This window comes from Osmerus mordax, chromosome 18 (assembly GCF_038355195.1).
Source record: "Osmerus mordax isolate fOsmMor3 chromosome 18, fOsmMor3.pri, whole genome shotgun sequence".
NCBI lineage: Eukaryota > Metazoa > Chordata > Actinopteri > Osmeriformes > Osmeridae > Osmerus > Osmerus mordax.
Window position 1 is genome coordinate 12,695,121 of NC_090067.1, and position 23,553 is coordinate 12,718,673.

The following is a 23,553-nucleotide window of genomic DNA, read 5'->3' on the forward strand; positions in this document are numbered from 1 at the left end:
CTTTTCTGGCAATATAGGAACAGTATCTTTGTCAATATATGGATCACTTAATATGTATGTTATCCCCCAGACATTCCACTTAACTATTATACAAAGATTAATGACCAACATGTAACCTCAGTGTATTCATTTCAAAACAGTTTGTTATGAAAATAACACTGAATTTATTTGTAGTGTGTGTATTTGTGAGTGTGCATACATGCAGTGTGGGTATGTGTGTGTGTGAGAGAGAGAGAGTGGTGAAAGCATGTTTGTTGTTGTGCTTGTGCGCCGACTGAAACAGTGGCGTGACAGTTCATGCGCCTCCTCGCTCCCCCACCCCACCCCTCTCACGCTCTGACGCTGAACCCCCCGGCTTTCCACCAGATCTGCAGCATCAACATGCCCCCTTTTCACCCGAGGTTAACTCGCTGGCTTACTCAGTCAGGCTCTGTCCTCTCTCTCCTCCTCTCCCTCCTCTCTCTCCCCCTTTGTCAGCAGGGCAGTCAGGCTGAAGACTCCCATCTTTTGACATCAGGTAACTTCATCGTGAGTTTTTACTCCTGTGTAATGCTGAGGTTGCTCATTCCTGATTTGGTTCTCATTGGGATTAGAAATGTTAAGCCGGCTATGGAAATTCCTCACAGGGGTGAATTGAGTTCGCACCCAGCTCACCCAAAGCATGAATGTTGACCTATATGCTCCCAATGTTTTTTTTATTGGGTGACATTGTTTTATGAGGCTAGAGGAGTATTTTAATTTGTGAAAGTGCAGGTTAACTCTACACTTGGGGTATTTCAGATAATATAGACAGGAAATATAGAGGAAAACAGTACTGAACAGTACACAGCTTGACTTACTGTATGTAATGATTGACTGTCAACAATATTATCTATGTTCTCCAGGTGGGAAAACTACTCTAGCTTTCCCTTGTACAAATTAACATGTTATCACCAGGCCTCCCTCTAGATAACACTTCCTTTGAAAGCGGAGCAACAGCTGCAACACACTTTCATCTTCCCTCGGTGCATTTACAGTTTCTGCCAACGTGGTTGTCTGTATAGTCTACGTGTACTAACCCTTTAACCCTGTTGTTCAGTCTCTGTTCTTGTCACATTCTACATATAGATCCTGTTCTCATTACCGAGGAATCAGACATGGCGAGTCCCAAACGAGCCTCCTTGCAAATTGGGAAGATGTTCATGGAACTCATCGTCTTAGCTGGGTAAGTTCTTTAAAGGGAATCCAATCAATCAAGTCAGGCAACAGAAAATTGGAGGAAGGGACCAGTTTGAGGGAATTAGTTTGTGAAACATTAACCCCACTGTTTTATTGCATATATAAATACATAGGCCTCATCCCACTTGGCACGCTCACCCATCCAGGGCGATCCAGCCACACTTTTTCTGCCTGTAACTTATCGTCATTCCACCCAATCGCAGAGTCATTAGCACCACTGGCAGCACCATTCAGAGGCCTGATTACGATGACACGGCCAACCCAGAGTTCCTCAACCCTTCCTGGATGGGGGGCATCCCAGACAGCCGCTCGCTGTCTGAAGTCACCCTCCCTGGGACCCACAACACCATGGCGCTGTACGGCGGGGCCCTGGCGGAGTGCGAGTCCTGGAGCCTGGCCTCCCAGCTCCGGGCCGGCATCCGCTTCCTGGACATCCGCGTCCGCAACATCCGGGGGAACCTGACCCTCCACCACGGCGTCTCCTACCAGCGGGCGCACTTCGGCCACGTGCTGGAGGACGTGGCCCAGTTCCTGGCCGAGTACCCCAGCGAGATGGTGCTCATGCGGCTGAAGGAGGAGTTCAGCGAGACCTACGATATCTACGGTCCGGTTGTGAGCTACATCCACCGCTACGCCCACTGGGACCTGCTGTGGCACAGCCGGCTCGTGCCCACGGTGGGGGAGGCCAGGGGGAAGCTCATCGTCCTGCAGGACTTCGCCGGACCAGACCTGGGAATGCGCTACGGGTCCCTGAACATCGCGGACGATTGGAAGGTAAAGACAGTTAAATTCAGTTCAACTGAGGTTAATACGATTCAGTTCAATTCAGTTCAACTGAGGTTAATACGATTCAGTTCAATTCAGTTCAACTGAGGTTAATACAATTCAGTTCAATTCAGTTCAACTGAGGTTAATACGATTCAGTTCAACTGAGGTTAATACGATTCAGTTCAATTCAGTTCAACTGAGGTTAATACGATTCAGTTCAATTCAGTTCAATTCATTCAGTTCAAGATAGTCCCAATGGCAATTCAAGAAACTATTTCACAGTTGGTGACCACTCACCACGTAAGTTGAATTGTGAATTTGATTCTCACTGCTTGTTTTCCCTCAGGTGCCCACCCTCCTGCACGTGAACGAGAAGTGGCAGAGCGTTCAGGAACACCTGGACATGGCCATCGTGGGAAACAAGGCCGAGATATTCCTCACCTACGGCAGTGGAGCCGGGGTCTTCGCTTACCCCAACGCCGTCGCCCAGCGTATCAACGCCCGTATCTACGACTACCTGACTGCTCGCATGGGGCAGAACTTACGTTTTGGAATCATCACCACAGACTTCCCTGGTGCCCTCCTTCTTCAAATTATCATTGACTTCAACTGAGAGAGGGAGTCTGCAGGGAGTCAGTTGGCTGAGCGGTGAAGGAGTCGGGCTAGTAATCCGAAGGTTGCCAGTTCGATTCCCGGTCATGCCAACTGACGTTGTGTCCTTGGGCAAGGCACTTCACCCTACTTGCCTCGGGGGAATGTCCCTGTACTTACTGTAAGTCGCTCTGGATAAGAGCGTCTGCTAAATGACTAAATGTAATGTAATGAGAGAGGCCTCAGTGGTGTCGAACCGCCGACACTGATTAAATTGATGATCCTCAATGGTACAGATTTGATCTTGCCCATTAAATAAACAAACAAACCTCAAGGGAGTTTATTAGTTCCTTTTCCCCTTGATTTTATGTGTGTATGTATGAGTGGACTGATATTTCTTTAACATCTATGGTATTTCTGTTCTTTATACAATGGCACAGTGAATTTGTTAGACACATTACTAAAATATTTGGAAATTATAATAAATAACTAACATGTATAGCCTAGTACGGTTTCCTGGATGGATGCAAGATTTAAGTGTTTTTTCCTAGCGTAAATAACGTTATGTTAGTCACAACATAGTTACACACGCACATCCTCTAAAGATATATGTGGTGAGGCTTTACAATAAACACCTTTTGGGGTCCTATCCCCCCCCCCCACAGGAGTCGCGCAAGTAACTACGTCATATGAATACAGCTTTCCCTAGATTGCTACTTGTGGTCCTGGGTGATAAGCTTAGGTAGCTACCTTTCAAGATGTTAATAATGTAAGGACCATAACATAATTTACAGTAGCAGTGTCACACTGGTTAGATGCACAATCAAACCGGGCATACATACCGTAGTGCGTTTGTATAACAGAAACGTCTTCAGTAAGAAGTGTATGCTAGCTAGCATATTAACCTAGCCATGTGGAGTACCAGCCGACGTGCCCTTCAGGGTTTGGTGCGGGATTTATCACATTCCCATGTTCAATGTTTTTCACAAACGGCATGTAAGGTAAGCTTTAAAAGTAAATCGGATGGCAACATTTTTCTGTTAAAACGTCTGATTTAAAACCCGGTAGGAAAATAAGTGACAGCCAGGTGACACAGGAGAGCAATATGGACCACACTTTATTGAGTAGACGGTTATTTTTGTATGTTAAATCTAAAGGTTATCAATGTATATTCCAACTTAACTCATACGGGTATAAAACTTTTTGTTAGTTAGCCATAACCAGTTAACGATACGGTACTATACTAGTGCTAGCTAACGCGGCATCTCTCGTCTCGCCCTTGCAGAATACAGTTGTGGTTGAACGTTGGTGGCAGGTGCCGCTGTCCAAAGAAGGTCGTCCGCCCAGGTTACACCCGCGGCGACATCGTGTTTACAAAGTAGTGGAGGACACCAAACATGCGCCTAAAGAGAAGATGGAGCTCATTCTTACACAGACTGTTAAAAGTACGTTAGTTTGGTTAAACCTGTGTTTCTCATGAAGAATCCCACATTCTTTCAAAGATAAGTTGTCATAATGCACGCTCTTATTTTCTTCGTTCGCTTTTTAGAGCTCGGTGGTCGAGGAGACACGGTGATCGTAAAGAAATCTTTAGGGCGCAACAAGCTTTTGGCTGAAGGCCTGGCTGTGTACCCATCACCAGAAAACAAAGATATGTTTTCTGAGGAACTGAGAGTGAGTGTACAACTCAAATGCTTAATAGTTACAAATTACCTTTTGTTTAAAGAAGCATTTATCAAATAATTTTCTATTACAGCTTTTACGGGAGGGGAAAGTGGAGGACAGAATTCAAACACGCACAGGGCAAATGGTAGGTAAAGATTGTTATGTCAGTATCTTAAATGTTGCTGCAGATTTCAGTCACAGCAGGCTAGCAGGTCTACCTTACGAAACATTGCATCCTATGTCTGCAGACTGTGGAATTCCTGAAGAACATGGAGTTGAAAATCACAAAGCAAATGTCTCTTGATTATGTGATCACCTCAGAGATCGTCTGCAGGCAATTTCTTAAGGTAGGGCTGGTTTGAAAATGTGTAACTCACTGGATCAAAGATTAGCCATGATTAGTGTTAGTCTTTAACAGCTAAATCTGTGATGTCAAATGAGTAGTGTTGACGTTCTTCTCCCCCCCCCCCCCCCCCCCCCCCAGCGAGGTATAGTCGTGCCTCCTCATGCTCTAAGACTCCCAGACGAGCCCATCAAAGACCTGGGAGATTACTGGTGCGAGGTCACGGTAAGATCAGATCATTAAACTAATTCTACTACATTTTCGACCCTGTGTTGTCAGTGGCATTCCACAATTATTTTCTGAATGCAATTCCTGTTATTCCAATTATTCCATAGACAATATTTTGACGCAGAATCGAACAACCCAAAGAGGTGTCTTGTTGGACAGAATGGACAATACCAGTGCCTAGAAAGGGGCCCCTCCAGCAGTTGTTCGTTTGCCGTGAAACTCATTGGAGTGTTCTTGTTTTGACAGGTCAACGGGATAAACACTGTGCGGATTCCCATGTCTGTGGTGGCCTTTCAAGGCAGCCCCAGGGGGGTTAAACTTCTGATAAAGCAGCAGGAAGAGGAACCAGAGGCAGGTGTTGTGGCTGCTTCAGAGGAAGGTGTTGTGGCTGCTTCAGAGGAAGGTGTTGTGGCTGCTTCGGAGGAAGGTGTTGTGGCTGCTTCAGAGGAAGGTGTTGTGGCTGCTTCGGAGGCAGGTGTTGTGGCTGCTTCAGAGGAAGGTGTTGTGGCTGCTTCGGAGGCAGGTGTGGCAGCGGTTTCAGAGGCAGGTGTTGCAGCTGCTCCAGAGGCAGGTGTTTCAGAGGCGGTTTCAGAAGCTTTTGCAGGTTTAGTTCCAGAGGCATCAGCATCGGCACCAGAGACAGCAGTAGCACCAGTAGAGGCAGCTCCTACTGTTCCAGAGGCAGTTCCTCCTGCTCTAGAAGCAGCGGCATCAGCTCCAGAGGCATCAGCTCCAGAGGCATCAGCTCCAGAGGCATCAGCTCCAGAGGCATCAGGTCCAGAGGCAGCAGCTCCAGAGGCAGCAGCTCCAGAGGCAGCAGCTCCAGAGGCAGCAGCTCCAGAGGCAGCAGCTCCAGAGGCAGCAGCTCCAGAGGCAGCAGCTCCAGAGGCAGCAGCTCCAGAGGCAGCAGCATCAATGGAGGCAGCTCCTGCTGCTCCCAAGCCTTCAGCCACCACGTCAGAAACAGCAGCAAGTCCCGACGCAAACAAGGAAGTCAAAGACAAACCAGACAAGTAGGCCTGTCTACTGCCTGTCCATCAAAGACTGCTGAAACTAGCAACACGTTACTGTCTACAGAGCTGTGTTCCTCCACACAGAAATGGGTTTGCTGTACATCGTAATAAATAGCACCTGTGAATCTATTCTTATTACAATATAGGTTTGTATTTATTTTCATTTCAAATCCTGTGGAACTTTCAAACAAAGAAATAAACCCATTTCTACAGGTTTAGTCTGTGTAGCACTGAAGTAAATACAAAAGAGCTTTTAATGATTACAGAGCAGAAATGAACTTTTTATTTCAATTTAAACATTACACCCACGTAACAAATACACAGTGTAGGGTAAAACTAAATAGTAGTTTACTTGCCAGTCTAATAACGCTGCAAATTCTTACATATCTAAAACACTTATCGACTTAGTAAATGTTTTATGTCGAAAGACCTCGAGTAGGTTTCTCTGCTTAGGTTTTCCTGGAAACCAGATAAGGAAGGATGTCTAAGAAGCTGCTGTCAGTGACACCATGATCCTAAGACTTTGTTGTCTGCTGGCTTTAATTGCATCCACTTAAGGAACCTATCTTTGAAACACAAAAATATTTTTATAGGGCCTCAACCATTTTAAGGATTGGATAGGTGCCATTTTGAAGTCATGTTTCACATATCTGTATACTGGTTGGAAGCCAACTGACTTCCTAATAAGATGAGATTCTGTCTGTGACAGGACAAACAAATTGATTATGTCCACTTGTTTACAAAACAGCAGACTAAAACTAATTCAGATCCAAATATAATACATTGCTCAGAAGCTATTTGGAAAGTCTCAACCAGAGGATGGTGAATGTACAATACACCCTGGAAATCCAAATTCCTTTTTCTGAGCCAGGGTATCCATGCCCAGAGAGACAAAGGCAGTGTTCTTCCAGATCACACACCTTATTCACAGTTTCATTGAACCTCAACCTCAATCAGTCTGGAGGGAAATTCCTGGATTTGTATAGATATCATCGCCCACTCTCTTCTCTAGAAATATTACTAGATTTGTGAGATTACTTGAATTCAAGTCTGTGAGGTTCTACAAAAAGGATGTCCAACGAGCATTAACCAATTGTACCAGGTCCAACTTCGTAGGAAGATGTCGATTGTTAAAAAAAAAAGCTGAACCATTATCAAAGAGGTACTGGATATCACTACAAAAAAAAGGTTGCACAAATGTTATTTTTTATTTAAATGTTCACTACTTTTAGCTGGAAATTCCAAGTCTTCTCCAGCACCAAGTGAGATATGCTGGGTATTTATATATTCCTCACCTGGTCAAACCACAGACAAGGGAAGGGAAGAGCATCGAACTATGATTTCCAAAGAAAAGCCAATTTAGTGATAAACTGTGAGCAGCTCGTTCACAGTGTAAACTCTGCATTCCCTACAGGACCCACACGATACAAAAACAGTCCACCAAAACTAGTATAAATCAACAATGTTGGAAGTAACACAAATCTGAGGTCAACCAATACGGGGGGAAGAGGAGGGAAGTATTATGTTGAGGCTATCCAGGGAAGGTATGGAGTGGGCAGGACAGGGATCCTCTGTCGCCAGGGTACGGTCGCCAGGTTACAGTACTTCCTCAAAGATGAGGGACTCTTGCTTTGGATTGCGCTATCCTAATCATGGATGGGAGGATTATGCATGCCAGTAGGAGTTCTGGGTTAGAAGCCGTATTTAGCCTGTGTTTGCCGACGGGTCAGCTTGTTTTCTGCCCAGTTGTTCTTCAGTTCCAGCTCCCGTTCCTTAGCCTGCGGAAACAGGACATGATATTCTGAAATTAGCTTCAGGGAAGCATCACATCTGGAACTACAATGTGTTCTTCAACACCGTCAAAGCATCGCTCGTTTGGTTTGACATGCAGCCATGTGCAAAAAAAGACTGTTGCTACAAAATGAAACGCCAAGTAAAACCTAAACACTGTTCTGGGTGTGGAGTGTTTTGTAACAGTTTGAAGTGTAGATGGGAGTGTGTCACCCACCTGATGGATCAGGTATGTGATCTGGTGCTTGCGGCGTTGCTGTCCTGTGGGCTGGTCTCCTTTTTTCTGTCAACACAAGTGGAGGTAGGTAAAAGGTCAGAGATCAGCTACTTGATCTTTTGCACTTAGCAGACACAGACAGGGATTTGGTTTTAGAAATGCAGTGTGATAACCCTGTCCTTGTTTCTGCAGGATTCAGGCACCTCGGCCTCCACAGCGCGGCCAGGATGAGGATGAATCAGGGTTAGTAGGTGTGGAACAAGATGACAACACCCACCCTTCCTAGCGGTCATGCTTATCTCTTTAATCTGTCCCCCCGAGCCTGTCTCTCTCCCCCCGAGCCTGTCTCCCCCCCCCCCCCGAGCCTGTCTCCCCCCCCCCCCCCCCCCGAGCCTGTCTCTCCCCCCCCCCCCCCGAGCCTGTCTCTCTCCCCCCGAGCCTGTCTCCCCCCCCCGAGCCTGTCTCTCTCCCCCCGAGCCTGTCTCTCCCCCCTCCGAGCCTGTCTCTCCCCCCCCCGAGCCTGTCTCTCTCCCTCCGAGCCTGTCTCTCCCCCCCCCCCAAGCCTGTCTCTCTCCCTCTGAGCCTGTCTCTCTCCCCCCGAGCCTGTCTCTCTCCCCCCCGAGCCTGTCTCTCTCCCCCCCCCGAGCCTGTCTCTCCCCCCCCCGAGCCTGTCTCTCCCCCCCCCCGAGCCTGTCTCTCCCCCCCGAGCCTGTCTTTCTCCCCCCGAGCCTGTCTCTCTCTCCCCCCGAGCCTGTCTCTCTCTCCCCCCGAGCCTGTCTCTCTCTCCCCCCGAGCCTGTCTCTCTCTCCCCCCGAGCCTGTCTTTCTCCCCCCGAACCTGTCTCTCTCCCCCAGAGCCTGTCTCCCCCCCTCCTCACCTTGCTGAAAGACTTGCGCTCCTGCTTCTCCTCAGTGATGCTCTTCGCCATCCACTGCTGGTTGCCACTCAGCTGGTCGTCTCCTTTGATCTCCAGGAACTTCACCTCCTCCTTCCCCCTGTTCCTCTTCCCCTGCAGCCTCCGGAACTAGGGACAATGGCAAAACATCAGTCTCTGGTGCTAACCAGCTATGGGCCAGTTCAATACTGGCCAAACAAACACCAACAGCCATACAATTGTTGTGTTGGATTGGTATGATATACCTGTTGGTGTTTGTTGGGGCAGTGTGAAAATGACAGTTATCTTAACCCAACAGCCAACAGTAGAATGTTTGGTGTTTGTTGGACGTTGTCGGGGCTGTGAACTGGCCTTGACTAACACAACCAAACACAGAGTGGATGTAGTTTGCATGGCCGTGTGTACATGAAGCGGCATGTGTGGTGCTGCGTTGGGAGAGTGAACGATCGAGGCTTACCGCTTCATCATCGAAGAGGCCGGAAGAGCCAGGCTCGTCTGCCTCAGCCAATGAGGGATCAGGGTTCTGGTAGTACGCCTCATTGTAGTAACCCTGCCCGGTAACAGGACATTATGAGTAGATGCTGCTCTATTGTTGCATTTTAACCACTAGAGCAGTGGTTCTCAATCCTGGTCCTCGTGCCCCACTGCCCTGCATGTTTTAGATGTTTCCCTGCTTCAAAACACCTGATTCAAATGAATGGGTCGTTATCAGGCTTCTGTTGAGCTTGATAATGACCCATTTATTTGAATCAAGATTGAGAACCACTGCACTAGAGCATGTTTCTGCACAGAAGAACTCTAAACCCAGACATCAGTAACCTCCTGTTCTCCCGTTACCTGTGGGACGGTCTCCGGCGCAGGTTCCACAGAGGGCTCCAGGTACTGAGGATGTAGCGGCGCATGCTGCTGACCCACCCACACGCTCCCAGACGCCTCCTCGCCGCCCAGCCCAAACTCCAGAGGAGCGTCGGACTGGAAGGATCCGGTCTCCACCGCCACCGGATTAGGTAGCAGAGCGGAAGGGGCTCCGGGTTCTGGGTCCAGGCTGGGATCCACGGCGGGGAGAGGCAGTGAGCTGTCCCCCAGGGAGAAGTAGTTCTCTGGGGAGAGTTCCTCGTCGCTTTCCTGGTCATCCGCGGCCATCTGCCTGGCTAGCTGCAGGGCGGCAGACTTGGCTGCGGCCTTGATGGCTGAAGGGGAGGCGCTGGAGCTGGAGAGGCCCTGGGTGACGGAGGGCTTGGTGTGCTTGGAGGCCTTAGGGTCGGGGCGCTTGGTGAGGGTGTGTGGCACCAGGGACCTGCCGGTCTCCTTTATGGTCATGTTTCTAGGTTGCGGTAAGAGAGAGGAGAGGCCTGACCCCTTAACCAGGAAGTCAGAAAGAAGTGGAATGGGGGGGGGGGGTGGTAGATTAATAGGTTAGACAGTTCAGTCTAAGGTTGACTAGGTTTAGGCATTGAGAAGATTGTAAAATGTAAACAAGACATTTCTTACCTGGGGCACCACTCTCTTCCTGGCTGGTTCGTCTTCATCTGAATCTGACTGTAAACATTTACATTTACATTACATTTATGCATTTAGCAGACGCTTTTATCCAAAGCGACTTCCAAGAGAGAGCTTTACAAAAGAGCATAGGAGCATAAGAGTAAACAATAACATCGTCACGAAATTGAGTCGTCTCATTTTGAAAATACTTTTCATTCATGGAGATAAACTTCAAAATAACGGGTCAACTTACATCTTTATTAAGTTGTGGTATGGTGATTTTCACAGGCTCTGTTCGCTTCTTCGGTTTCGTTAAGTCAAAAAGCAGCCCGCCTTTCAGTGTTTGAGACCGGGCCGGTGTGTTCTCAGCAGCATCGTCGTTGGACAAAGTGCTCCTTACAGCAGAGTAGTGTGTTGATGCATCTCTGTTTGGTGGTCCAGATATAGACTTTTTGGGAGAGGGGAGTAGGGCGAAAAGACCTGCAGACTTGCTCCCAGACGTGAGCGAGCTTGACGTTTCCTCTGAATCGCTGTCATCACTGCTCCCGTAAGCTACCAAAGACATTGTTGTTGTTTCTGTACGAACTCGTTGGGGGCATAGAAAGCTAAGTACAAAGTAGCTACCTCGCTACACACTTCCAACAAAAAGGCCTTTTTCTTGTCGTGTGACTGGCGTATTACACAGATGCAAACTGCTGAAACGCAGAATGCGCTCGCTTTCTTTTGGATAATATTTGCTTGAGGAAAAACAACAACAAACTACACGTGGCTTTCCAAAGGCGAAGACTGCAATCACTTGTTTTCAAACAAAATAGAGTACGGCCATAATTCCAAACTGTGACCGGGGACTCACTGCTTGATCAGTGCGTCAAAGGCCGCTGAGGGTGGATTAACAGTCTTTTCGTGCGCAGTTTAAGACAATTCCGTGCGACTTGTATTACCGCATGATTTGGAGATGATTTGCGCAACAACACTGGTTCCCACCCTAAAGGAACCTTAGAAACGTGAAATGTATATCAAATTGTATTTGAAAATGATAGCATGTTCATTTCTGCTGCAGCTGCCATTGATGATGCGCTCAAAACAGAACTGTTCGAGTAGCTACTTTTTGCGCAGCTTCGGCGCAAGTGTTCCTGCGCATCCCACATTCTACTGGATTTGTTTGATAAAAACCGACGTTGGCAATACATTTCTATTTGGTAATATGCTTAGAGTAAGAACATGTATAGCCTTTTACGATACATTTATTTTTCCATTTTTAATGGGGTGTGCTGCCTTTGGTAAGGAAAAAACCTACATTCTCTGTCATATATTTTTCCCACTAGTTAAGGTCAACCCATCTCAACAACACTGCAGGTTGACAGAGTAAAATTACATTTAGTTTGTTTTATAATATAGCCAGCCTATCATTGGTGTATTTTTTGTACTTTGATTGCCCATGTAACTGCGACGACAGGATTTCTCTGTGTGTGATTACCACTGTCTAAGAGGCATTCTGTTCGAACTGAACAGAAAATACCATGGCGCCTAGCTACGTTTTATTTGCAGGGTAGACCACACTAATCGATCTCGTTGCAACTAGAATTAGCTAGCTACCAGGGTATGCGTCTGAAAAGAGGGAAGCGGTTTCAATTTCAAACAAAAACAAGTCGAGAGACCACTGAGTAGCAGATCAGAGGGAATATATTTGTATTTATTTTAAAACAAGGAATATATAGCGCCTTAACTAACGCACGCCATAGAAGTAGTAAAACGTGCGAATTTTCGCTAGCCTCCACGTTCCAATTTTCTACGCGTGATCAATTTTGATGTCAAAGCCGAAGACATAACGTTATCTAACTGTCGAACAAGAAATACATTTATTTTTGTATCTAGCGTTATTTAGCTTTTCAGACTTACAGCTTTGAAAGCTCAGTAGGCTACTTTGGGGGAAAATATGCCGAGATCCAATAGGCAAAAGGAATACAAGCCTGGGGATCTCGTGTTTGCGAAAATGAAGGGATATCCTCATTGGCCCGCAAGGGTAAGCAACTTTGTAGATTTACCATTTGTAAGTAAAGTACTAATATGTTGGTTCCTCACCTTCATGTTCCATTTGTTAACTATAAGCTATGCTGTGCAATGAGGCCTACCGCGTCCATGCAAAAGTTTATTTGTGTAGCTTATGGTTGCCCGCTTTAAATCGTTATGAGTGCAGACTAGCTAGCCTATTTATTGTTTCAATTTCGGATATTCTAATATACCATGTAGGATACCCTGAGCTCGGATGCTTATTTTAGTGTTGGGTACTAAATGTGATAGTTCCGCAAACGCTTTCATTTTGTTACAGAGGCCTAACCTTATTCCAATTGTGAGCTTGACTGTTCAGACCCCCGTGTATGTAAACAAATACTAAATCCCGCTTTGCATGTAAACCTAACCGTTCCGTGTTCCTAAATTTGTTCTAAAACGCCACGTGAATGGGAGGTAAGGTTTATAACGTTACAGCTACATAATCATAATGTGCGAAATTGAAACTTTGAATCGACGTTGTAACTGTTTTACATGATTAGAGCAAGCCTGAAGCATCAGTTAGCGGCTGAACCAGTTATCTGAAACAGCCCACACGTTTTGGCGGCAGCAGTGTTGATAAATGCCACTACCGAAGGAATGGATTCAGTTCAATCAAATTTCAAGGATACTCGAAATCCTGTAGTTTTCAGAAGAACAGCCGCAGGCTTGTGACACTTAGAGACACTTTAACATGGGTCATTAACAGCGCTAATCATGGATATTCAGAGTTTGTGAGGTGCTTAGTTCTTGACACTGCAGTTGCTACTGTTTTCATTAAGTCATATTACTGAACCAACAGTCACCATGGGCTCCATTACTATTTCTGAGTTTCATATTAAATAGCCTACTAAACGAATGTACTTGTTATCTCGCTCTTAGTCGTTCACAGGGGACAAAACAAGCCTAAAACCAACAAGACTTGTGCTTGATCCTTCACAACAATCATTTTAACGACCCCGCTCTATCCGACCTGTGTACGCCCTGCCTCGCACACGCCATTCACATCTTTCACACTGGCATTATCTGGGCACGTGTACAGGCCCTCCTGGCATGGTGCCTGAAGAGGGAGTTGCAGTGAGGCGGGCTGGGGCACGGTGTCCTAACCGTTATGGATGGCTAGCCTGACGGATTGTCTAAGATGACATATTATGATGATTTAAATAATGTAGTTCAGGGAAATATATGGAACTTCGAGCTGTTGACTAAAATCAAGGTTGAAGCCATAAAAGTTGGACCAGTAAATTTAAGCAATCACAGCTGGTCCTTGGTAATCTGTACTATACATGCAATATTTGTATATTCTTGTTATGGATAAATGTGTCAAATGTAAGGGAAACCTTTAATAAAATGAAAATGAGATGAACAGACACAGCATGTTGTAATATTCAGTTTACTTTATTGATCCTGAAGGAAATTCAATTAACATGCAGAATAAACCCTTATTGGTCTGAATATATCTTTTCTGGTATGGTTGATGACATCTTAGATTACAGCGAGTTTGGTGCACAGCTGTGAGGACCTTACTGTAGCCACCACCAACACCTTGACTGGTTGATCTTGTATAGTTTGGACTATGGGTACTTATGTGTGGGTTTGTGTTCAGTTTTCCCTGGACAGATTAGTTTTATCCTGAAACACACACAGCTGACAGACTGTGTGTGCTCTATAGCCCTCTAACTACTTAAGGTAAAACGTACATTCCCTTGAAAGTGAATGGGATTGAATTAAGGTTACTGAAACAATGCACTCACAGTGCAACATTCTATGTGTATTCTTAATTTAGCATGGTACCTTGTGAGATATGTTTGTGACAGAGCATGGGAGAAACACCAACGACAGGATTATAAAAGCACGGCCTGTTTTTTTACACGCGTCTCATCTGGCAGTGTGTTAACACGGCATACGTTGTCATAATAGTGTTTATATTCACACTGTTTTCTCATTCATCAACAGATTGATGAGTTGCCTGAAGGGGCTGTCAAATCACCCTCCAACAAGTATCAAGTGTTCTTCTTCGGGACACACGAGACGTAAGTATCCATTTTTACTCATACACATACTTTTAATATAATTTTATTATTATTACTATACAGACTCCTACCACTAGGAGCAGTATACCTCCTCTCATTCATGTGGTCTGCTGACCAAGCATATCAGCAAAAACAGAATCCTTACCTCAAACCTACTTTAGGTTGGTTTAGGTGCAGTTTTATGGGAATATGTGCAGCCCTCTGTGACTGTGCTTGTAGAAAGGGCTGTATAAAAACTACAAAAAGGGCTGTATAAAAAACGACAAAAATGATTTTTGGGCACTCCGGTAGCTTACAGGATTAGTGCGTGTTCCATGTAGGCTCTGAGGCCTTACCGCAGTGGCCTGGCTACGTAGCCAAGGTTTAGTATGCAGTTGTTTTCTAAGCTCTTTGTGCCTTCCACGATGTCAGGGCTTTTCTGGGGCCCAAGGACCTGTTCCCCTACGAAGAGTGCAAGGAGAAGTTTGGAAAACCCACCAAACGGAAAGGTTTCAGCGAGGGCCTCTGGGAAATAGAGAACAACCCTACTGTCACACATGCTGGCTATGAGGTAAAAAATGTTTTAACTGTTCGCTTGTTGTGTGTGTTTGTATCCTGATCTGGTTTAATTTGTCTCAATTTCCACAGTATTTTATGGCATATCCTCTAAAGACGAGTTCAAAGAGTATCAGTGCATACAGCATTTTGACCTTTCAGTTCCTGTGCCTAACCTGCGGTTGTGTTTTCTCATTCCCTCTCCCAGCCAGCTAAGAAGGATACACCGTCCGATGGGGTGGAGGAGTCCGGCGGGGCGCAGAAGACTGGCGGGGCGCAGAAGACTGGCGGGGCGCAGAAGACTGGCGGGGCGCAGAAGACTGGCGGGGCGCAGAAGACTGGCGGGGCGCTAAAGACTGGCGGGGCGCTGAAGACTGGCGGGGCACTGAAGACTGGCGGGGCACTGAAGACTGGTGGGGCGCAGAAAGGGCCTGCGGAGGGCAGCAGCGACGAGGACGAGGGCGCCCTCGTCATCGATGAGAAGAACGACAGGGCTGGAGCCAAACGGAAAGTCGTTGATTCTGCGGATGTGAGTCATAATCGCAGGCCTGTCTCATATGTAGTCAACATTGAACAGGAAGGTTTTCTTTGTATTTGTATTTTTTTGTTTGTCCCTCTTAGGAAACAACGTAAGCATAACTATTCTGTCTCTCTCTCGCCATTTCCAGGCCTCCTCAAAGCGGCCAAAGGAGATCCAAGGGGAGGGCGACTCAAAGACGGATGGCAAGAAGGCTGATGTGGAGGTGAAGCACAATGACAAGGCGGGGCCCAAGTCTTCTGTGGGCAACTCGAAGGCTGAGGGGCAGGCGAACCCAGGGATCCAGGGACGGCTAGCCCCTGAGAAGGTTGGCATCGTTTTTCTTGCTTTATTTGATAGTTTGTAAGTGAAGTGGGACAGGAAAGGCAGGGAGATCTAGAGGGGAAGACATGCAGCAAAGAGCGAAGGTGGGATTCGAATCCAGGTCCCTGAGCCTCTTCTCCTGAGCGGATGTGTTATGGAAAGATTTTGTAAACGCAATGTTCAGTGTGTTTTAAACATTTTGATTAATGTTTGGTATGTAACTGTGATGTGATATCCCATACACATATCCCTCCAATTCTGAATGACAGTGTGTAATGGAAATTGTTACAATTAGGTTATTTATTTGACAAAGCTCAGAACTTGAAACTTAAAAGTAAATCAACATTTTTTTCTCCTTCTGATTTTATTTCAGTCTATGACGGAAAGTGCTTAACACCAATTCCCCCAAAGGGACCAGGGCTTCTGGATTTTTCCTGGGATTTTTGGAGCATCGAAAGGAGAAGCTTCAGGATGCTAGATTTCTGCTGTTTAAGTCATGGAAGAGTTTTAAACCTATATACATATACAGTATATATTGAAAGGCATAAAAAAACCTCTCTTGCCAGTTCGGGATATTGTATATTCCAGGATAAAGGTTTTGTTGATTTGAAGTCAAATTGAAATTTGAGCACTTTGAGGCTCAAATTGAAATAGGATTATGGTGTATATTTCCTTAATTGTTTTATTTTTTATTTTAAGTGCAATTACAAAGTCTGGCTGCTAGCTGTAAATGGCATTACAGTTTAGACTAGGGAGCAACCACCTGTCTCTCAACAAAAATTTCAACACGATTTTGGGGAAAAGTACACATTACAATCATACAATAATTCGATAAAGACAGAAGTCCTTTTTTTCCTGGTTTCAGTTCTAAATGTATACTAGATAGCTTTCTGCTAACTGTTGTGCTCTTTGAAAGAAGACATCTGAGGTTGCTTTCCATGGCTTGAAGGTGTATACATCATAGTAGTATGTTCTTCTTTTCTCTTTTAGCTGACAGTTTATTTTCTTATTTCATTGGTATACTTTTCCTCTTGACCTAGTTCACTGTCAGGTTGTTGCTAGTTAAACACTATATGCTTTGTAGCGTCTGCTGTTCTGTCTTGTGTGCAACATGGAATTTGACCAAATGATCCCACTGGTATTTTGTTTTTGAACGTCATATGCATTTTGAATAAACCTGATTCAGAAAAGAGAAAAAATAATTGTAATGACATCTCCACTTCACATATATATACACACCCTTATTTATATTTAGGAAATATGCTGAATATTTTTTAAGCATAGGAACCGTGACATGTGCTTCAGGACAGAAAAACATTGCTTAAAAGTTGTTTGGAACTAATAACAGATCACTACATTTTCCCTTAAAAAGAGTGACTTCAACTTGATTCATTTAAGGGTCAAGTTGATTTAGCAACGTTTGATTCTGATTCTGATGTACCTGATTTTCTTACATGCTGGTTAATTTACTTACAATCCCTTTCATGTAGTAAAACTCTTAGCCTTGGGGATGTTCACTTCCCCCACCCAGTTGTTTGGGTGGAGAGATAAACAGTATAACAGAAGAAGTTCAGTACAGTTGAGATGATTTTCTCGCTACCTTCAGTCTACCTGAGGAACATGCACGTGTTGCTAGTCTCATTCAGAATCACCCCTGCTACTGCGGTCTGAATTTATCTACTCTAAGTTTGTCATGAGTAGTTCATTTATACACAAAGAAACTTGTGAAATTGACTATTTGCACAGTTTATTGTGGCATTGCTAATATGTTTCAGCAACTAGATGAAATGGCTGCCGCTGTCTTGCACTCTTCAATTTCTTGTCAAATAATTCAGTTTAGTCCAAAGGTTGAGAGAGCAAAAAATAATAATCTTTGGCCATACCACTTTACATACCTTTAGTGAGTGTTTTCTGAACTGGAAGAGATTGAATTTGTTGCTTTGCTTTACCAGATTTGGATGTTTGAAATAAGCATTTTCCAGTAACTTCTTAGGGACGTCCTTACTAAAGAAGAGTTCTTACTAATGTTATTTGTGATATATATATACATTTTACGTTTCATTTTGAGGCATCCCTTATTGAGTCAATTATTGAGGTCTTATGTAGTGTGCTGAAACCTTGATTTGTAACTGTGCTGTTCCCATTTTGATGGGGAGTAAGTTGAGGGGTACCTGTATATTCTGTTATGTTTGAGTTTACAAGTCTATTGAAATCACTCATTGGATGTTTTTTAAACATGTTACTGATGAGAGGTAATTCAATGTTTTTTTTTGTTAAAAAAAAAAAAATTGCATCCAGTGTGGCTTTAAAAGAAAATCATATCAGCGATCAGTTATGCTGATTTCAGCATTTGGAAAGCAATGCTGGGGACCCTTCAAAGCCCGGCATTGGTATTGATGTGTGAAGTGATCTTGAACCTGTTCATGAACCTCGTTTGTAGACCTTTCGAGACCGACCTGCGGTGTGGTTCTGAACCGGCGTTGTATTTTGTTTTTTCTAAACTTTCACATCACACCACCATTGCTCACTAAATTTAAAGTTATTGTCAAAGCTGAAACCTTGCACCATCCGCACTTGATTTAAATGTAATACTTCGTGATTATCTTATCGACCTGCCGTTTAGCTTTACTTGCCAATGTAGCCCCGTCACTTTGGTTGAACCCAATAAACATGTTGATTAGAAAATTACTCAAGACTGTTTTCTCACTTTAAGTGAATTGTAAAATGATACATTTCCAAACATGTTTTCTTTGTAACTCACACTTACTGTCAGGTTGGGAAGCATATTTATTCTTATTGATTATAACACAATGTACTTCTTTAAAAGCAGAAAATGCAACAGCATATCTCTGGTGTGTATTCTAACCACTAGGTGGAGATTTTGCACAGTCAATCAGGACTCTGCATCTTAGAACCAGTTATATCATATTTTTGCTGTAGTCCAGCACCATTTCTAATTATTTATTTATAAAACATGCTTTTAAAATTTTTGCCTATTATATTTTAAGTCTTTTCTAGTATATAAACGAATTATTCATTAAACCCTGTTCTAATTCAATAAGATGACAGAATAATTAGTTGCATAACAACATGCATAACAACATGCATTATTTTATTATTTTTTACACATTTGATACAACATTCTAAAAGCACAAAATTCTTTTTACATAAAGGTCTTGTCTAACACAAACAACAATGCCAAAGAAAGGGAATAAGGTATGATAGTAGTTTAGGACATATTGTCAGGATTCTGCTACAAGAAAGGCAAGTAGCTACAGGTGTCAATATTAACCGACTGTGCTTCTTCCATTCGTCCCATGCTTGGAAGACAAAGGCAGTAGTCAACCTACACTGAAAGGTAATTATCTTTCTTGCACATACCCAGACAAACTATTTTATGGTTTAAATGACTAAAATGACTAAATGTAATTTTATCTAATTTGCTACTTCTTTACAGGAATGCGGAGACAGTGAAGATGCCAGTATGATTTATAAAACCTCAAAAACACATTTATACATACATAAAAACAAATATTGTTAGTTTACAAACATCAATGGTTCGTCTAATTGTTCCAGAAAACTAAAACGAACGAAAGCGACCCTTTGGATGACAGCCAAGTCAGGCTCCAAGTGGCGGAGAGTATAATTATGCTGGTTCGCCAGAAAGTTGATGCAGCTTTGACTAAGTACAAGGTCAAGCAAGTCGTCGTTGAGCTCTGGACCTGCCGAGAGGACAACGGGAGAATTTCAAAAGGGTTGGAGGAATGTAGTGTCGAAGAGTACGAATTAGTCGTCCTCCACGTCACTGGCACGGTGGTACTGAAGATGGCAGACATGTTTCTGAAAGCCTCTCAGAGTACTTGCAGTCAACTCCTTAGAGGACTAGGATTCAACACGGACATTTGCAATCTTCTTTGCACATGGGGTCAGAGTGCTATAACAATGACAGAACTCAAACTATCGATGGAGGTGGAGGACATTGATATAGAGATAGGCCTATTTATAGGAATTCCCAACACAGCACCGGATAACACAGAACTGAAGACTGGAACATGACAAATTATGTTTGAGAATAAACTTATAGCCTACTGTAACATAATGTATCGGTGTTCTCGTTTACTTTTCTTGTTTACTTTTCGAACCCTGAACAAATCGGCCCACATAGGCTACAAGTTTAGGTTTAGTATAGCTTGTTAAAGTAAGTAAAGAGGACGTTTTGGTGGCCTAAATGTAACGATTTTTGTCGTCTTGGTGCCGGTGGTCGCAATACAAGTTGTTATGATTTGTGTCTGGGTCTGTTTAGCATTATGACGCGCCGTGTCACATTCTACCCAACTATTCAGAACGCATCGTGTTTGCTACAGTCTGTGGGTGAACAACGTTCAGTCATCCCAGACAAGGTAAGCCCACTCATTATCTTCGTTATTTATTCTGATTTAGAATTATATTGACTGGTAAAATAATAAATTATGTCAGTATGGCATCATCCTAAATTAATATGAACATTCTGAAACTAGCTGGGTTTTGTTTTTCAAAACGAATCGGTTTTGAAACGTTGATGTTATAAAATGCCAGGAGAAAAAAGATGATTAAAAAGATGATGAATTCAATTTGGGTTCACGCCAAAATATATACATTCTCTTTCATGTTATTCATTTGGGTCTCATCGAGATATGCATGTAAAGCCATAAATGAGCTGGAAAAAAAGGCAGGACTCAGATCCTGTGGAACCCCATGAACCCAAGTATGAGTTCAGACATGACGACAGACAAGCAAAAATACATACATGTTGAGACAAACAAGATAGAAAGACAGATGTACTTTATTTGTCCCCTAAGAGAGCATTACAGGAGTGTATCAAAACATTCAAATTACTGTTCTACACAAACTACACACAACAGTGTATCAAAACAAGCTGCACAGAAATGACACTGAAATTATGCACAGAAAGACAAATACATTAACCAGAAATGTGTTGTAAGTGTACCTTTGGTCGTATGTTGTGTGCAGGATACAGAAGACTCCTAAACCAGCTGTTGAACTGGTCCCCAATCTGGCCCCTGTTGGACCAAACAAAGAAATGGTGAGAGAGTCCACTTTGGCCAACCATACTGTACTTACTGTAGCTCATTTACAAGTATATCATGGAAGTTAAACAGTAATGGCCTGGAAGGTGTCATCTAACAAATACACAGTTAGTACAAAATGTAAATGGTTACATCCTGTATAATAAGTTTGACTTCAAAGAGAGTCAAGAATACAAAGAGTTTAGTTAAGTTTTAAGTTGAAGCACAGAGGTGAAGTTGAAGTTAACCCTTGTGTTATCTTCGGGTCATTCTGACCCAGCAGTCATTGTGACCCACCGTTGTATTGCGACAACTTTACCACATACAAAAACAGAGTGAAGCATTTTCTTTTAACCGTTGGGCTGTCTCAGACCCCCCACATTGCAAAGGTTAAAAGAAAATAATTTTTATTCGTTTTTGTATTGGGTAAAATTGGGTAAACACAACGATGGTTCGTTATGAACCTTTGGGTCATGTGACCCGAAGGCAGCACGAGGGTTAACACAGAGTTCTTTTCTCCTGGATCAGATGCTTTCGGACAGTCCCTTGGACAGGGACATCCAGAACACCTGCAGTCAGTCTAGAAGCATCCATTTTGAATCCACCACTCCATCGGTGTCGACTCGGAGTGCTGAAACAAAGATTAGTTTACGCTTACCCACGCCTTACCCATCCAAAACGTAAGTGTTTCCTCTTTTGAGGTAGCAGACATCATTACTCCCTTGTTTACATTTAGCAGACGCTCTTATCCAGAGCGACTTACAGTAAGTACAGGGACATTCCCCCCGAGGCAAGTAGGGTGAAGTGCCTTGCCCAAGGACACAACGTAATTTTGCACAGCCGGGAATCGAACCGGTAACCTTCAGATTACTAGCCCGACTCCCTAACCGCTCAGCCACCTGACTCCCTCTTGTATTTTATTGGTTCTATGAAGTGCGATAATGAATTGTACAGTAAAACGTGTTGTTTGTGTTTCTTTGTAGATCGGTTTCCTCTCATGAAATCGCCAAGACTTGGTCTGAGCTTTCTCACAATTCTCAGAGGAAAGGATTGTGCATCCAAGCTGACGCAAAGCCTCTTGAGGATCTCTTTGACATATCAGAGGAAAGGATTTTTGAAGAGGTCCGAGAAAGCATGATCAAAATGCAATCAGAGGAGCCTCTTTTCAAGGGTATCTCAGTTGAGCAGGTCAGAAAGATTGTTAACCTCATCCACCAGAAGATCAATGCTGCCCTTTCCATGTACATCAAGCAACAGATTTTTTGTCAAGGACCCACTTGGCTTGAATTACCATCCACTAGCACAGATGGACCTGGGCAGTTACTTGCAACAGCCTCAATAAACCTATTTGACATACGATGGCAGGCCTCTCCGGATAGTCTGGGATTGTCCTTAACAAACTTTGCAACAGAAACAAGGACGGCGTTGGATGAGACAGAGTCAGACGTAGTCCCTTCAATTGTAAAAGTTGCTCTCAAAATCTTGGAGAGTTTTGTGGATTCCTCCCACAAGGCAAACAATGAGGCAAGCCAAAGAGAAAGCAGTGCCCGTTCCAACACCTTTTTTCATCAGATGTCAGAGAAAATTAAGCATTTCTCCAAGAGAGATCAGAAGACTGTGAATCAAGAAAACACAGTACAGAGAAATCAGGCACATACTACTGTTGATGCCACCTTTGAAGAGTCATCCAATGAAGGAGATGAGAAAGCTGAATCCTCTGGGATGGTGGAGACCGTTCCCAAAGACCTAGAAAGACCTTGTGATAGTCTTGAGTCTGGCTTTGGCATATTTGACAACTCTCTGCCTCAGACACCCAGAAATTCTTTCACAGCAGAGTCTCAACTACAACCAGATAACTTCCAGGAGAGGCTTGAATCTGCAATCGGTAACATCTTCAAAAACGTGGAAGACAAGCTTAACGTTTTGTTCAGTGCCACCAAAGCACGAGCCACAATCACACCTGAGAAACAAAAATCGAAATCTCCAGCATTTGCAGTTGACGAAGACATGTCAGAAACGAGACTTGAAACATTGGCTCTCTGTAAAAAACTCAGCACGAGTTCTGACTCACCGGTGTCTGGAGCTGGCTCAGATTCTGACCGATATAGCCTGTATGTTCACGTGAGCTCTGGTGAAGTCCGCCCTGCTTCATCTGAAACGTTGCACATGTCGTCAGAGGACGTGGCGGCAGAGATCCAGAACCTGCCAGAAGAATTGGTGGAGCTCGACAAGGAGGAGGAGGCCTTAGTTTCTGCAGCTGGACTGGTTGCTGTGACTATTGTGGAGAGTTTAATGGATTTCACCAGCATGGAAACACATAAAAACAAAAGCCATAGAGAAAGCACTGCCCATTTCAACACTTTCCTTCATGTGATGGCGGAAAAAATTAAGCATTGCCTCAAGGGAGCAGAGAAGTCTGTTCAAGTGTCATCCAATGACGGTGATGAAAAAACGGAAACCTCCTTCAGTCTAGCAAGACAACCTTCTCCTAAACTCTCTCAGGATGTCTTGATCAAGGCCACACTTGCTGTGAGTGCTGTCCTCATTCCATCATCTATCCATTGCCAACAAGATTTGTTATTGACTGAGCAAAGTCAAGCAGATATCACCAGTAAGTCTGCTTCACAACATTCAGAGGTTTCTGAGATGGTGGAGACAGTTGCCAAAAATCTAGAAAACCTTTTTGACAGCCTTGAGCAGTCTGGCTTTGACCTCTTTGAGCCCTGTCTGGGAGAGACAACCAAGCGTTCTTCCAAAGCTGAGTCTCAACTGGCACCTGATGACTCACGAGATAGCCTTGACCCTGCAGTCAGTAATAT

At 44.1% G+C, this 23,553-nt stretch overlaps 4 protein-coding genes across 6 annotated transcripts; 3 read left to right on the forward strand and 1 right to left on the reverse strand.

Annotated features, from left to right (window-relative positions):
* The first annotated feature begins 381 nt into the window (after positions 1–381).
* Positions 382–2,922, forward strand: si:dkey-266f7.9 (uncharacterized protein LOC100006223 homolog). 2 transcript variants are annotated; one of them, XM_067255545.1, is made up of 4 exons: positions 382–517; positions 1,108–1,204; positions 1,422–1,992; positions 2,333–2,922. In XM_067255545.1, the coding sequence occupies exons 1-4, from the start codon at positions 382–384 to the stop codon at positions 2,597–2,599; spliced, it is 1,071 nt and encodes a 356-aa protein (XP_067111646.1). In that variant the 3' UTR covers positions 2,600–2,922. The 2 variants fall into 2 exon arrangements, with proteins under 2 accessions (XP_067111646.1, XP_067111647.1); XM_067255546.1 differs by lacking the exon at positions 382–517 and having other exon boundaries at positions 1,085–1,204.
* Positions 2,923–3,281: 359 nt separating this feature from the next.
* Positions 3,282–5,955, forward strand: mrpl9 (mitochondrial ribosomal protein L9). Of its 2 annotated transcripts, XM_067255833.1 has the most exons (8): positions 3,282–3,578; positions 3,863–4,022; positions 4,127–4,251; positions 4,334–4,387; positions 4,491–4,589; positions 4,727–4,810; positions 5,060–5,168; positions 5,313–5,955. In XM_067255833.1, exons 1-8 carry the CDS (start codon positions 3,489–3,491, stop codon positions 5,828–5,830), a joined length of 1,239 nt encoding a protein of 412 aa, XP_067111934.1. In that variant the 5' UTR covers positions 3,282–3,488; the 3' UTR covers positions 5,831–5,955. The 2 variants fall into 2 exon arrangements, with proteins under 2 accessions (XP_067111934.1, XP_067111933.1); XM_067255832.1 differs by having other exon boundaries at positions 5,060–5,955.
* A 196-nt stretch (positions 5,956–6,151) lies between these two features.
* On the reverse strand, positions 6,152–11,277 carry prcc (proline rich mitotic checkpoint control factor). Its single transcript, XM_067255834.1, has 7 exons — positions 10,465–11,277; positions 10,221–10,268; positions 9,567–10,088; positions 9,187–9,279; positions 8,712–8,858; positions 7,835–7,900; positions 6,152–7,604 (listed from the first exon to the last, which is right to left on the reverse strand). Exons 1-7 carry the CDS (start codon positions 10,774–10,776, stop codon positions 7,518–7,520), a joined length of 1,275 nt encoding a protein of 424 aa, XP_067111935.1. The 5' UTR covers positions 10,777–11,277; the 3' UTR covers positions 6,152–7,517.
* A 512-nt stretch (positions 11,278–11,789) lies between these two features.
* LOC136962663 (hepatoma-derived growth factor-like) lies at positions 11,790–16,867 on the forward strand. The gene is made up of 6 exons (XM_067256519.1): positions 11,790–12,234; positions 14,217–14,293; positions 14,705–14,843; positions 15,036–15,356; positions 15,496–15,672; positions 16,042–16,867. The coding sequence occupies exons 1-6, from the start codon at positions 12,148–12,150 to the stop codon at positions 16,060–16,062; spliced, it is 822 nt and encodes a 273-aa protein (XP_067112620.1). The 5' UTR covers positions 11,790–12,147; the 3' UTR covers positions 16,063–16,867.
* Positions 16,868–23,553: the final 6,686 nt, after the last annotated feature.